Source organism: Diadema antillarum, unplaced genomic scaffold (genome assembly GCF_040938485.1).
Source record: "Diadema antillarum isolate AM-2024a unplaced genomic scaffold, OU_Dant_1.0 seq00000586_RagTag, whole genome shotgun sequence".
Lineage (NCBI taxonomy): Eukaryota > Metazoa > Echinodermata > Echinoidea > Diadematoida > Diadematidae > Diadema > Diadema antillarum.
Genome location: NW_027271520.1, coordinates 2,221,420 through 2,237,295, shown reverse-complemented (window position 1 = coordinate 2,237,295; position 15,876 = coordinate 2,221,420). Strand labels below are relative to the sequence as shown.

The 15,876-nt window shown below is 37.1% G+C and overlaps 1 protein-coding gene across 1 annotated transcript in view; it reads right to left on the bottom strand.

Annotated features, from left to right (window-relative positions):
* LOC139735597 (PAS domain-containing serine/threonine-protein kinase-like) overlaps window positions 1-15,086 on the bottom strand; it is a 42,932-nt gene extending 27,846 nt beyond the window's left edge. Inside the window, exons 1-2 of the mRNA XM_071646353.1 lie at window positions 15,061-15,086; window positions 7,703-7,910 (exon numbers count right to left, since the gene is read on the bottom strand). Of these exons, the coding sequence (XP_071502454.1) occupies window positions 7,703-7,910; window positions 15,061-15,080 (228 nt within the window). The 5' untranslated portion in view covers window positions 15,081-15,086. The remainder of the gene's footprint in view (window positions 1-7,702; window positions 7,911-15,060) is intronic.
* Window positions 15,087-15,876: the final 790 nt, after the last annotated feature.

The window sequence follows — 15,876 nt, the reverse complement described above, 5'->3', positions numbered from 1 at the left end:
AGGTGGGTTCCACCTTTTTATTAGGCTCACTCTGTTTTTGCATAATGTATATATATCTCAGCTATTTCAAAACCAATTTTCATTGAATAAACTTTGAATTCCTCTTAAAATTACGCTTGTTCATATTTCATGAAAGGTTTCTCATTACCTCAAAAAAATCCTCATATAATAAAAAGATAATGGGAACCTCCAGCTCCATCTCAAACAAAACTGTACCATCCCTTTACATATCAGGACTGCCAACTCCACAGACCAAAATGACATACAACGTACATGTACATGTACATTGTACAGTATAAAGTGATGTGTGGTAGAGAGAATGCTATACAGTACTTTGGAGGCAATAATCCTATTATGGATAGAATAACTGTAAGGAATGAACATTCCATATTTCTTATCATAGTTCCATTCATTCTAAATCTTACTTCCAGATACATTGTACACTGTACATTCACGTAGATATCAATTTTTGCTTGCTCTGAGGGAATGAAAAAAAAAAAACATCAAGAAACACAGTAATTTGCAGCTCTGCACGTTGGCAATTCTTCCTTCCACTCCTAACCCTCCACAAAATATGGCACTTCCGCGAAATATCAGAATTTTAATAGTACACAATGTAATGACAGCAGTTTTGCTTACACTTGCAGATCTCATACTCTAAAAGGGGAAACTTTTGCTGTATTGAATTTTTTTTTTGCACATTATGCCAATAGATACCAGAAACCAGTGCAAAAATAAAAGCACACAAACACTTTTGCTTGCTAACTAACAATTCAGTAGTTCATGTCTTAATTCCAAGGAATTAAAGACACACAAAACTCATCTTACCTAGCCAAGCGCAAAATTTACTCACATAAAAATATCCCCTTCCACAGTAGATCATCAAAACAAAACATGCTCTACTTGTGCGCAAGTATCTCTGTGTGTGTGTGCACATCAAAATGTCAAATTTTCCTACGATGGCAAAGACTAAATCCTTGTAAATCTTTTTCTTTTAACAAGTTTGAAATCAATTACTGTCCCTGGGCTCCAGTGCTAAAGCTGACACCATGATGAATTTATGAATGTTGTTCCCTTGATGAAAATATAAATTATAGATATCAAAATGAACAAAATATGCAGCTGCCTTTTTTTTCCCCTCAACTTCCAAGTTTGCAAAAAAAGATTGATTACTCTCTAACAGAGATGAGCAAACATCCACCTGCTCTGTTGTCATGGTAACCAGAGCATCAAGGATAACTTCTCTCTCTCTTACTCTGACTCTCTCTGGGCCTTATAGGTAAAATGACTGCTGCTCTGCCAGATTTCAATGCGATGGTTTGGTACAGTAGTTACATGTACTGTAGTAAGGGCGAAAACGGAGCATAATCAATTTTTCTGAGTACACGTACATCAAAGTCAATGAAAAAAAAAAATCTCAGAGTATCGCTAAGTATTTCCCCAAAACGCATTATGTTGGAGAGAAATGTATATTCCCGAGGGCATATCACAGAAATGTGGCCCTTTTGTATAACAACATGCAGCGAAAGAACTCACTTTAAAGCAAATTTCTTACTATTCTACTGATATTCATAAGTCTGTCAACACCTGAATCCCCTTTACACCTCAAGTGTATGTGGCCAATATACAATGCACACAAATTTAAAGCGCGTTTATGATGGAGTTTCGCCTGATTCTGGGAGTGTCTTTGTAAATCTGAACAGACTTTTCGAACATGACAGAGGTTGTGGAGTTCAGCTCAAAACCTCGTACTCACATCCACGATGGTGCATTTAATTCATAAATTCTGGATGGCAGTACCTGTACATGTTTTAGACAGGCCATAGTGATTGTGACACAACTCTTGCTTGAGATGTAATCTGCAGTTGACGGTCAGCATGGAGAAAGATACCCAGGGTCTGAACATGCTGTACAGTCATGTGACTCATTTAAACATGTTTCTAATTGCATTTCAGAATCATCACTATGATAAAAACACATGTTCTCTTGCAAGTCTGAAACCCCTTCAAATGAGATTGCTTTGCAAATGAAGTGCTGGTAAATTATGCAAGTGCATAATGACATCCCCTGCATTACACACTTGGCATGACAAGAAGAGATTGGCACAAATTGGATAGCAGCTACAGCACCTGAGCTTCTGTGCATATACATGTACAATGTACCTTTGATATAACCGTGTATGCACTCAGTGAGTTCCTTTCTCAATCAGTCTCAGAAATATGTCCCCCCCCCCCCCTTGCAATGCATGTACAGCTATATGTACTGTAAAGCAAGAAATGTTCGCAAATTGGTGCCAATGGCCTTTTTTTTTGCGGCATGAAATTTTTGCGAACTGCCACTGGCATCCAATGCATCTACAGCTGTATAGTATAGACAAGAACTTTCTCAGCATTTTAATTTCATGAACCATGGCTCTCGCAAAATTCACGAAATTAAAATGCACGCAATTTTTTTTTTAGTTCTACAGTAAAATATTGATGTGTACAAATACTGTACACATTCTCCCTCGGCAGAAATATTGAATCTAACATGAGTGAGTGTGTGCATGTCTGTTTGAACATTCCTACCATAAAAGGGACAATTTGACTTTATCCACTTTTAGTACACAAGTGCATACAATGTACATTACATGAAAATGAAATAGACTGGTACATTTTGTCTACAAACTGTATGTAACTGTTTAAAATAAATTTTTGTATGATATTAGTATAGTTTGATCTCTTTTCCTTCCTTTCTATTGTGCTATTACATGTGGATGTACAACTGTACATTGTACTCCTCTTTCTTCCCTTTCTTTTTCATCTTCTTCCTTCCTTCTCCCCTTCCAACCTCCTTTCTCTTTCTGCTCACGTTCTGGATGACAACGAAGTTGCATTTGATATGATTCATAATTTGCAGGTTCGGCCTTCAACTTTATTGGAACACGACTACAAACTAATACTCTGCCGAACCCTGTGCTTATCCCTCCCCACCAACCTCCTGCTTACTGTGTAAGATGCTCTTCAGAAACTGCTCTTTCTTACTACACTGAACCTCAAGAATTTGATCCTACCTGAATCACCCATCCCTTCCATGACAAAGAAGAATGCATAGAATTATGAATCATGCAGCTTCATTTGTTACACCACTCAGGGATACCAGGGATACTCATAAGCAGGAAAACCACACAAAGTGTACGTTCATTCCGCCCACTCATTACGCTGTTTCCCCGTAACTCCCCTTTGACGCACCAGAATTTAACCCAACAGACGATAGACGAGATGATGAAATCTGTTGAGAAACTCCCTCATACAATGTAGACTAATGACATCTACATGTATGAGACATGAGGTACAAATGTACAAATGTATGTACTGTACCCTGTATCAATGCATAAACTAGAAGCGCAGTATAAAAAGGGTTGATGCATGATAACAAGAGAATATGTGACACAGCGTACTTGTACACTGTAGCAATTGACGCAATTGCCTACTGTACCCCTCAAATTTCCTGCAGCAGCTAGGGCTCAATAGCTAATGGTCATAATCAGGTTGTAGTGTTCATTAGCAGCGTGGCAACCCATTCTGCACTGTAAAAGCTTAATATTTTCATGTGTACAATGTATGTGCAATTGTACACTATAATGTAAAGTTTCTTCATAAGAATCTCAACACTGGCTTTATGTTCCTTGTACTTTTAGGTCTGGATTCTTTGTTCTAGAGGATAACACTTTGCTGCTCATTAGAACTTCATTTACACACTGGTAATTGAAACATCACTTTGTACATTGTACAGTATTGTTTTCATACACTGTAAATCATGCTCCCACGCTTGACACAGTCATGTGTATGAAATGAGAAGGGTAGTTTGAAAGTTTAATATGAAATGTTCCAACATTTCTTCATAACAAACTCTGACAAGTAATGAATCATACGTTTTACAAGGTGAGAGCAAAAGAAGGAAATACTTTAAAATTTTCTCGATGCAGATTTTGAAATGTTTACAAAAATTTCAAGAGTGATTCCAAAGATAAAGGACGTAAATTACACTCTGCTGCTTCAACGTTTGTTTGATTGTTCATTTCTGTGCCTGGCATGAAACAAACATCACTTCTTGCGCTGATTCATTTTGTTGTTGTTAATGCTCTGCCGAGAAGCGATGGGGCGATTTGACGATCAACAGCCCGAGTCACGTCATACCCACAAAACATTAATCACAGTTACGGGCATGACAAGAATTTCAAGGAATTCCAAAATTGATACTCTAAAGTCCATCCTCTCACACTCCCTTGTGGCAATCTGGCACAGATTGCCTTTTACAAGTAATCTCAGGCTGCCTTTAATGCCTGATGACTAATGGAATGACTGCCCAGTAGATTACCATCTACCCAAGACAACAAGGACAATGCATAGTCATTGGAGCATCATCATGGCGTGCCTCTGTACCCCCAAGAGAACTTTGCACACAAGTGTGTGTACTACAGTTGCATGTGTGTGTGTGTGTGTGTGTGTGTATGTGTCTATCATTTAATATTTTGATAAAACTGATTCCATTCCTCAAAAGATCCATGCATCGCATACACTGTTTCATCAGCCCCTTTAAGTTTTTAATACATTGAAATTTTCAATTACAAATTGTACCTGTTTGTCCATCACATTTCATAAAATGCAATTATTCAAAAGGTACGCTGAATGAAATCAAACATGTAAATATTTCTGAAAAGAAAATTTCATATTTTTATTCTTTAATACCTGTAATGACTTCATTCTTCAGAAAAACCCTTACAAGTACATTGTATCATGAGCTACACAGTGTATAGATCTCGATGTTTGTTTATAATTTGTTTGTAAAAAAAAGAATGAAATTTTCATTTGCCTGTTTCCATACATGTACGTGTGTACAGTGTACACATGTCAAGTGAATGCTATCAATTGTGCACACTGTAGGAATAGACTCCAAAAACAAAATCTACTGTACACTGTTGACTCCAAACATCTGTAAAAATTTAATCCACTCACAGAATATCACGGTATGGTTTTTCTTTTTTCTTTTTCCTTGGAGGATTCCCCATTTCCTGCGGCCTTGTTTTTGTCTATCATCAGGCTTTCAAACATCCTTCACCATTTGTTTCCTGGGTTTAATCTCTCTATCAATCTCACACTGTACAACATGTATTCTATTTTCATGCTTGCATCCTGTCCTCCTATTTCATTTTCCTTGAGCAGTCTTCCTCCCATTACAAAGCCATCCTTTTCTGAAGGTTCTTTTCTGATTCCTGTCACCTGCGCCTGTGGATTGCATAATTTCCCCCCCCCCCCTTCCCTACATGTATCCTTTCTTTTTTCTTTTTCTTCTTTTTTTATTCTCCAAGACAATTCTCTTTCATACATTGGTGCATACTCAGTACAAATTTGACAAAATCCAAAATGATCACTTTATATTCCAAATGTGACATGGACATAATTTCAATTTTAAAGGGATCGTATGGTTTTGGTTGAGACCAAATTTCAAGTTTTTAACATTTTTTTGTGAGATAATGAGAAACCTCTTATGAAATATGAAAGAGCATGTAATTCCATGAGGAATACAATGTTTATTTGATGAAAATTGGTTTTGAAATGGCCGAGTTATCCAAAACAGAGCAATTCTAATAAAGTATGTGACCCACCTTTAATTACGATCACTTTGTTTTACCTCGTTTTTGGATGTTTCAGTCATTCCAAACCCGATTTTCATCAAATAAACTTTGAATTCCTCTAAAAATGGTATGCTCTGTACTATTTCGTAAGTGTTTTCTTGGTATCTCGCAAAAAGTTAAAAGCCCAATTCTCATCTCCACCAATACTGTACCATCCCTTTAACACCATCATATTCAAATGATCACACATGAAATGAGTAAAAGATCTGGATTATCACAAGTCAAGGAGAACAAAATACATAAAATCTAATACTTGATGAGATGGAGTGTTCATTTAGCTGACTGGAATGGAAATGTCTATCAGCTACACGTACAATGTACATGTTTTACAGCAAAATTCTATCTGTGGAGAACTGAAGAAAGGCAATACCATAACTACAGTCTTTTTTCTCTCTCTCTCCCTCCCCCCCCCCCCATTTCTCCCCCTCTCTCTCTAATATCTTCCCTTCAACTCCCATCTCTCCCTCTCTCATATCTTTCCTAGAATTATCATCTCTCCCTCTCTCATATCTTTCCTAGAATTATCATCTCTCCCTCTCTATATCTTCCCTAGAATTCTTATCTCTCCCTCTCTAATATATTCCTAAATAGAACTCTCATCTCTCCCTCTCTCACATCTTGCCTAAAACTCTCATCTCTCCATCTATCTCACATCTCTCCCTCTCTCATATCTGCCTTAGAACTCTCATCTCTCCCTCTCTATATCTTCCCTAGAATTCTCATCTCTCCCTCTCTAATATATTCCTAAATAGAACTCTCATCTCTCCCTCTCTCACATCTTGCCTAAAACTCTCATCTCTCCATCTATCTCACATCTTGCCTAAAACTCTCATCTCTCCATCTATCTCACATCTCTCCCTCTCTCATACATGTATCTGCCTTAGAACTCTCATCTCTCCATCTCTCCATCTCTCTCATCTCCCCCTCTCACATCTCTCCCTCTCTTATATCTTTCCCTTTCTACCACATCTCTCTCTATCTCATCTCTTTCCCTCCCTCATATTCCCCCTCTCTCATCTTTTTCTTCTCTCACATCCCTCACTATCTCACCTTTATCTCATATATTTCCTTCTGTTACTGTACATCTCTCAATCACTTATCCCATCTATCTCTCTGTCTGTATGTCTGTCTGTCTCTTTCCCTCTTTCTCTTCTTTCTCTCCCTTTATATAATGGCAAAGTTTCAACATCTGTTCTCTGGAATCAACATCACCCTGATTACAAAGTCTTGAGTTTAATCAGCTAATACATGTACATTGTACTTATCTGATTCTCAAGTTACAATATCATGCCTTCTTAGCACACTCTCAGATTCCAACATGATGAGTTAATTACTTTACAAGCTGTCATGTGTTATATATTCAGTCGCATAAGCAATATGCTGGTGTACAATGTCAATATTAGTATTCTAAGATTGTGATCCTCAGGAGCTTAATATGAGATGCAAGTGTACAAATAAAAGATGAGATTACTCTTTAAACTCTTATTTTTTTTCAAGACTCTGTTACATCAAGCCCAGAGAGCAGGAAATGGCAAGCCATAGCCATTTTATGAACCCATGTACATTCATTACACTTTCATTTTAACATCAGAATTCTTCTGGTACACATAAGTGATCAGATTGACAAATGTATTGCTATTCAAGTGATACATTGTATGTTCACTGATGTGATAATATAAATTGCTCTCATACCTCGATGGTATACAAAATACATGTGAACAAAATAAAGGGTTTTTTTTTTTGTGAGACTGAAATTGTGTGTGTGAGAGAGAGGGAAAGAGATTTAATAGATCAAAAACACACGCTATATTTCTACAACAACTTGCGAGCAAAACAGATGTACACCTGTACATGTACTTGTGCAGCAATGCATTTTAGTAAAAATATCAATAAGTCGCATGGACTTTGACTAGTCTGCTAAACTTTGGCAATAGACATGTAGCAGGCAGATATTCAGCTTCTTCAAGGGAGCAGACAGACTCTCCGTAACAAGTGGTATCACATCAGAATAAATATCAAACTCACCGGGTACGACAAAATATTCCGGTTGATGAGGTGGTGCATATTTGCTGGAGAGTTGGCCCTGTTTGGGAGGGAGCTCTGACGAGGGACGGTGGACTTTGCAGCCCGCATCCGCAGCGGAGACGGGGTCCTCGGCGCGCCACCTGTTCCTTCTTTCGTTGCCGCGGCGAGAGCTTCCCCCGCTGTTCTGGTAGCCATGGCAGCGGCAGATCTGTTAGGACAAGTGTTGAATATTTGATGGAAGAAATAAATCATTGTCCTCTGTGATGGTTGGAGGTACACATTTGTTGTTTGTAGGCAACAAAACACAACTGAGAAGCAAAACACACTGTACATAATTTATTAAAACCCCTTGATGTCTGGAATGCATTATTGTGTGTATGTATCATAACCTATTCAAGAGATGGACAAATGAAATTGGACTGCAATACATACCTGTACAGTACAGTTTCACGGACTTTTCTGGCTTCACACATTACAGTACAGTACAACTTGAGAAAATGCAAATTGACAATACCAAAAATGACATTTTTCCTACAATCATGTACGGAAATTGTTCTAAAAGGCAAAAAAATGTCCATCAAACAACCAAAAAACAAAAAACAGCTCAACGACTTGTTCCATGTTGAAAATTTACATGTATCTATAAATCAGTATTAAAATCATTTGTTTGATTGCAGATAATAACACGACAACAAACTACCATCACTCTACATACAACACTACTCTGTACTATGTAAATGATACAATAGACACTCAAAGACATCCTCTAAGAACAAGACACAGTATACAACTGATGTACTGTTTACAGTAATACAATATGTAGCTCTCAAGTACAACATTTCGTACGATTTAAAAATATCACAGTTATTTTCATTAACTGTGGACATGCGATGGCAAAAATAGGGCTATGGTGTACATTGTACACCCAGCGGTTCTTGCATTTTCAATACTGTGAAGGCACTGCACTTTGACAACTTTAGGGCCATTCTCCGAAAAGTGGCGCCAAAGGGCATTTTTGTGTCTCCACCCTTCTCTAGGCCATAAAGCACGATTTTTTTATCAGGAAACCATTTTTTAAAGTTTTATTTATACTAGAGAATATAATGAGTAAAATTAAAATCAATTCAGGTCACAGCACCTCATGAAAAAATTATATTCGACAGCATGACATATGTATATGTTGATTTTACCCATGTCTCCAGCGAACTCTGTGATTATATTTCACGCTCCCGCTCTTTACTGTAATATCAGAACTTTATGTTTTGCTCACTAATCTATAGTGCCTTCGGTGCCCAAATAAAAAAGCATAATGCTTAGCGAACGAAGATTGGTATATTTTTTTCTGCGATCTTAGCGAAGGTGTCTCCAAATCTCCGTAAGATACGTTACTTTTTGTATGACGCCCTAAAAAATAATGAAGACAATAAAGCAGTGGTATGTATTTCGGTGTAGTGAATGAAGTCCATTTCAAGATTATATAAATACAAACAGTGTATTCTGAAACTCCATAATAATAAATATATTCAGACACAAAGTTTGCAATTGTGTATGTTACGATAAGCGAAAATAAGATACGTTACTGAAACTTTGCTCTATTACAGAAAAAGTACTTTGTTGACAAAGTTATAATGCATTTTTCTTTAAAGCACCATACATTGCTTGTATTCATACACGGGAGTTATGAAAGAAAAGGTTGTTATTTCGTGAAAACATAAGGTTGACCATTAAGGCCGTCAAATACGTTACCGTCATATACGTTACCGTATGAAGTCACAGATAATTATGTATATAATATATCTATGCAAAGTACATCAACTAGGCGCAACGCTCTTTGCGCTCATTCTTTAATTTTGTAAATGGTTCTCCGCTCTTCAAAGCATGGCGGCCACTTTGAGCGTGATGTTGCATTACATTTAGTACGGAGAGTCTGAGGGAGATGTAAGGCTTCTCGCCGTTTGTTATTCGTCCCAGATACGTGGTTGGTATAGAATTTTCATTTTTGAATATTTATCTATTTGACTACTCACAATGACACATTTAAGAGTTATTTAATGTTGATGGAACAGTTATACGGCTTAAAGACATATTGCGTATGCATGATATTGTTTCATGTGTTGTGATAGCTCGCATGTACGTTTGAATAATTACCCAGCATTGGCACGGTAACGTATCTTACCCGACTCGTAACGAATCTTATTGGATGATAATGTCCTGTTCTTACGTACACGACGACTATATAATATCATATATATATATATATATATATATATATATATATATATTATATATATATATATATATATATATATACATATTATTTACTATTATTAAACAATGAACATTGATTATAAAACTCCCATGCTGATATTTTCCTTCTCTGTCTGTCTCTCGTGTATTTTAGAAAGAAAAAGACATGGGTAAAACGCTTGCTGAGGTATACAGAAGGCCTACAGAGAGAGAAAGAAAAAGAGTGACCCCACGTTTCTAGCAAAGGAGCGGAAAAGACAAATCCAATATCGCGTTCCTGTTTCTGAGCACGACATGTCGACTCTGGAAAAAGGAAAATATTGACGTGTTTAAATTTCATTTTTTTTTTCAGAAAACATTTCTTTTTTTAAATGAACAAATTAATGACATAATCTCACACTTTTCTACACATTTTTTTTTTCAGACATCCTCAAAATGTCATATATCAGATATCATACAGGATAAAGCTTTCCTTCTATTAATCCAGAATGTATGAGAGATATTTGTTCTGACATATCTTAATATAAGCGTATGGTTTTTGCCTGTATTCTGCAAAAAAGTAAGAATTTCCAAAATATCATGTATAACATATAATGACAAATTATGAGCGGATGACATCAACGACTTGCTCATTAGAATATTCATAAAGACTGGTCAAGAAATGTTTTCTGAAAATGTGAAATTTAGAAATATAATGTATTATCTTCTCTACTTGTTACTCGGTATGTATTTTTTGTTCCTCTTCGTTCTTAAATCATATTAATTTCTGACCCGGATTTTTCCTTAAATACTTGCCACATTATTGTACAGGGGCAACGTAATGTTAATTGTCAACTGATGTACGTGGAAGGAGAATATTTACGATTCCTTAATCTAGTTGTTTTGTCCTGGCTCTCTATGAATGTACAAAAATATGAAAATGTGGAATACGTCAATATAGTGTAAGCTTTAATAAATATACCAAAATATTTGAGTGGATGATGAATCAGATGTGTTAATGCAAAGAAGTTTTACTTGAGAGTTGTGTCGGTTACGTTATTACCACCATTACCTAAAGTATTGCTCCGTGGTTTCTTTTTAAAACAAATTTCATGACAGGACATGTGGAAATACATTAATACATTATACAAAGCTTCTGACACCTATATGCAACATGACTACTTGCTAGGAATGAAATCTTTTATACTATTTTAGAAAGTTCTTTTGGGTCTTTTTGTTAGGAGCAGAGCCGAAACACAATGTAGCCCAAGTGAAATAACATTGTATTTATAAGATTAAACTGTCAGCAGTCAAATACGTTACCTTTATACGTTGGAAGTTATATATTTGTCTGTACACTCGGAGCTAATCAATTTCATCATGTTGTTCCAAAATGAATGATGTTGCATATCTAATCATGAGTTAACAGAGGGACAGAGCTACATAATAGGCTGTACATTGTCCATTAGAAATCAAAAGTTTCGGTCATTATATTTGAAACAGAATTATAATTACGTTTCGAGATAACTTTGTTTGCGTATGTTATCAATTAATAATTTTACTAACAGAACTATGTCAAATAGATTATCCGGGGTTATTATATGTTCTAGGTGGCTATAACATTTTGATGTAAGACAATAATTATGCAAGGGTGAGTTTATCATCATGTTACTTTATAAGTCACAGTAACAAAATTTCGTATGGTATAGATGTCTGTCAGATACGTTACCATATCGACATTACCGTATATATCTTCTTTGCACTCGTATAGGTATGAATTTGATGATATTGTTCCCCCTTAATAATGTCAGATATCTAATCAATGAGTTAATAGAAGGGAATGGACTATTATACATTTTAAATCAAATTTCAGTCATACATTTCAAACAGAACATGATTATGTTATTGCGTTGATTTTGTTTAATGCATGCACATAATGCTATTGATGAATATATATGACCTTGTATTACTGAGCAGTGTTAAGACTATTAACTAGGGTTATAAATATGAATGTTCAAGGTTTGTAATTCATTTGGGTGTAAGATATAATGCAAGATTGAGTTTATCGTCATCTTGAGATAGAAATCACAGTAACGAAATTTTGTGGAATCGAAGTATGTCAGATACGTTACCATTTTTCTCTTTCCTTGTGATTCAAAATGTATGAAATCTGCTGTAAAGTTTGCTTGCAATTAGCTTTCTTTGATAATTTCAGTACTTACGTATGATTTGTATTACTGTTTCAAAGCAATATAATATCAAAGTGTATTAGAGATATTAATTGCAATTTATGGTTGTGTATTTTCTACGAAAAAATATATATATTTTTGAGCTGATTTTGACTTACAGGCTTCAAACGTCAATCGTTTTTTACATCTGGACCGATCAAAGTTCAAGAATTACTTTTTAATCATGTGCGCATATTAGTTACGGTTACATTGAAATAGATATTTACATTAACGGTCCACAGATGATACATCCACAGCCATTTTCTTGTCTAAAGCCTAATGGTAACGTATCTGACGGGTGGTAAAAACTATGAAAAAATGTGTTCAAGTTCAATGCTATTTCTTGAAAAATGTGTTGGTGTCAAAAATCACCCGTTGGTTGTTATGTGTTCTCAAAGTATTAAAGTTTCTGAATTCAAATGAGTTTCACGACTTTTTTAATGTCGAAATTTTATAGTTTGTCCAACCCTGTTGGTGCCCTTTTGTGGAGAACGGCCCTTTAATACATTACATGTATACTCATAACTTGTGAGCACAAAACAACACACAATGTTTCCTGAATATGTCACTTCTGTACTAACTACTAGTATACTAAATACATTGTAACACTTGGTTTCATTGTTTGATCATGCAGTAAATATGCGTCTTAGAGGACCAATTGTATACAATCATTTTCATTTTGTTTTTAATAGTTTTGTTTTTGTTTTTCTGTGATTTCTATTTGCAATCTCCAAATATAACACATGGCATATATATTTTGTTCAATGACATCATTTCCTGGCCAATGGTTGTACTTTGTAGTCCACACATGGCATCAAATGTTTTTATCACACATATTCCAAGGTTGCACAGTAACCAATTTTCTCTACTGGTCTGATCTTCTGTTGAAGCAGTGGGCACCAAGTTTTTTTCCCATTTTTTATTGAGCACCATTCCTGAAAGAGTTACTGGCCCAACAGTGACTGTTATTGGTCAGGGACTGTTGGCTGGTTTCCCTGTTGAATTTCATTAGACCAATCACCACTCACTCTAAATAATCATTAATTTTCACAAAATATTAAATTCCATTGCTACACATGTATCTATTTTATCCTGTATTATCACTGGCTACATGAAAAAAGTCTCTAAAATCTTCATTTTCATTACAAAGTTGAGCAACATTGAAGACACACACTGCACAGCAAAAGTTTTATAGTCAAGTTCAACTTAAATTCTTTGTGAAACACCCCACTGATGAGACATCTGCACTACTTCCTGTATGTAAAACTGAGTGAGAGTATGAAGTGTACACATGTAGCTAGTAACCAAAAGCAGCTTTGATGTTGTGTATCACGATATCAGCTGCATACCATCCAGCATCGTGGCATGCAAAAAAAAAAAAGAAAAAAAAATCAGCAGACGATTTTTGGAGCGACGTTCCTGCAGTGAAGGCCACTTGAGATGATCCAGCATGGCTGTGACACTGCTGCTAGATCTTTCGAAGTCGCCCATGACAAAACGAGCTGCACTTCTCTGAACCTGCTCAAGCATGTTTATGTTCCGTTGTGTGTGCGGATCCCATGAAGTCGCTGCGTATTCGACAGTTGGTCGGATGAATGTTGTCAATGTTGTGTACACAGCTTCTTTGACTTTTTGGCTGCTATGATGTCAGTCCGGGAAACCCGCTCATGAGGACCGCTCCCGCGTACGAGGAGTGCCCCGCCTCATGAGGACCGCCCCCACACCTCATGAGGACCGCCCCCATGCCTCACGAGGCCCGGGGGGAACGCCTCATGAGGCCCCCTATATTCACTTCTATTCATCTCACATCTGACGTATAAATTGTCGCAACTTTGCACGGTGATTTTTTGTTACACACACATGTCCACTATCCATGATGAAAAGAAGAAAAAATCCTATCTGGTTTTTTTTTTCAAAAATCGAGTTTTAATCAACCGATGCAGAGCGCCCATTAAAACAGACGTGTTTTAATGAGCAAAAAATCACCGTGCAAAGTTGCGACAATTTATACGTCAGATGTGAGATGAATAGAAGTGAATAGGGGGCCTCATGAGGCGTTCCCCCCGGGCCTCATGAGGCATGGGGGCGGTCCTCATGAGGCGTGGGGGCGGTCCTCATGAGGCGGGGCAGTCCTCGTACGCAGGAGCGGTCCTCATGAGCGGGTTTCCCGGACTGATGTAGGTTGCGTGAGAAGTATAACATACAGTGTAATACTAATAGATTAGGGAATTTTACTTACGTTTAATAAAGAAAATACTCTGAATGCACAAGCACGTAATGCTTTTCCAATGTGCATTTAATCCACAGTATCATTGTTTTGCTGTTGATCTTGTTTATTATCGGGTTTTTCAGTACACATTTGGACACCTTACGCATAAAATCCTCAGAACAAGTGTAGTTAGAACAAAATAAAGTTACTCTAACGTTTAATGTCCTGTCTTCTGATGTAGGATCTAGAATAGAATAGTCAGTCTAGTCTGTTCTTTGAATAATCTGACAAATAAGCGAGAGCATAACATGTAAACTTAGCTGCCAACTGAAATTTTGTAGACGTGACCGCTTCGCTTCCGTGAGCTTCCTACCCGAGCCCGAGGAGACAGCCAGCTGCAGCGGCTAGTCGCAACGCCAACACGGTAGCGGTCGGTCCGTCTCGCCAGCAGCAGCGCAGCGGCTTTGCGCGTTGCAAGAATCGACCGCTCGAACAAGACTGGTCAAGAGATTATAATGGTGGTGACTGGTGATTGCAGCAGTGCGATCGAAGCCGACACACTTAAACAAATTCCCGGGAATAAAGTAGCACCACAAAATTCAGTGTTATCAGGTTCAAGCTGAAGTAAGTAAAACATTACATAAAAACCTCCTCTTTGAACATGTCGATGTTATAACGGTTTCACAAATGCTCACCTGTTTGAGTCTTCCGCCATTTTCACATGAACACAGCACGAGAAATATTCCCCTCGATAAAAATGTAAAGCGTGTGTAGTAATGCTACGCAACCGCCGAAATGAAGTAAGCGACTATTTTCTTTCAAACAACACTGCTCGCCGAGATCAGCTGCAGTGTACATTGTATCGTGTACAATCTGTAAGCTGCCCTGTGCACTTTTTAAAATTTAAATACCGGTACTGGAACAAAGCTGTCACCATTTTCTTCAATAACATTGGCGGATGCAGGGGGAGCACACTGGGCTCCCCCTTTATCTTATTGTTAAAACAAAAGAAATAAAAAGAAACAAAAATGGAGAGGGGGTGCGTGCGACCACGACCCCCTTTAGTCAGCCTTTAGATTTGTAAAGGCGCCCCCTCTTTACGGAATTCATGAATCCCGGCGCCCCTGCTTCACGAGATTTATAACACGATTCTCAACAAAGGAAAATACTCTGAGACCGTCACCCATCAACTTGTACACGCGTATTTGAAAGGGGGTAACTGATATTATGATTGCTGCCATTTCTACAATAATTTTTTTCTCCGCCAGTTTAAAAGCAATCAAAAGAAATCTACCTATTGAAGCAGAGTTTAAAATCCGAACTTCGATTTATATGCATACACTCACTATAGACAATGCATAAAATCAATGTTTATAGGACCCCGTTAACTTGTTCTTTGCAAAGCGCATTGTCTGTTATACAGTTGTGTTGATTTCAATATCATTGTGTAATGTCCGATACGCTTACATCTCGAAACATAACACTGCAAAAAGTCCGGTCGGTGTTAAATA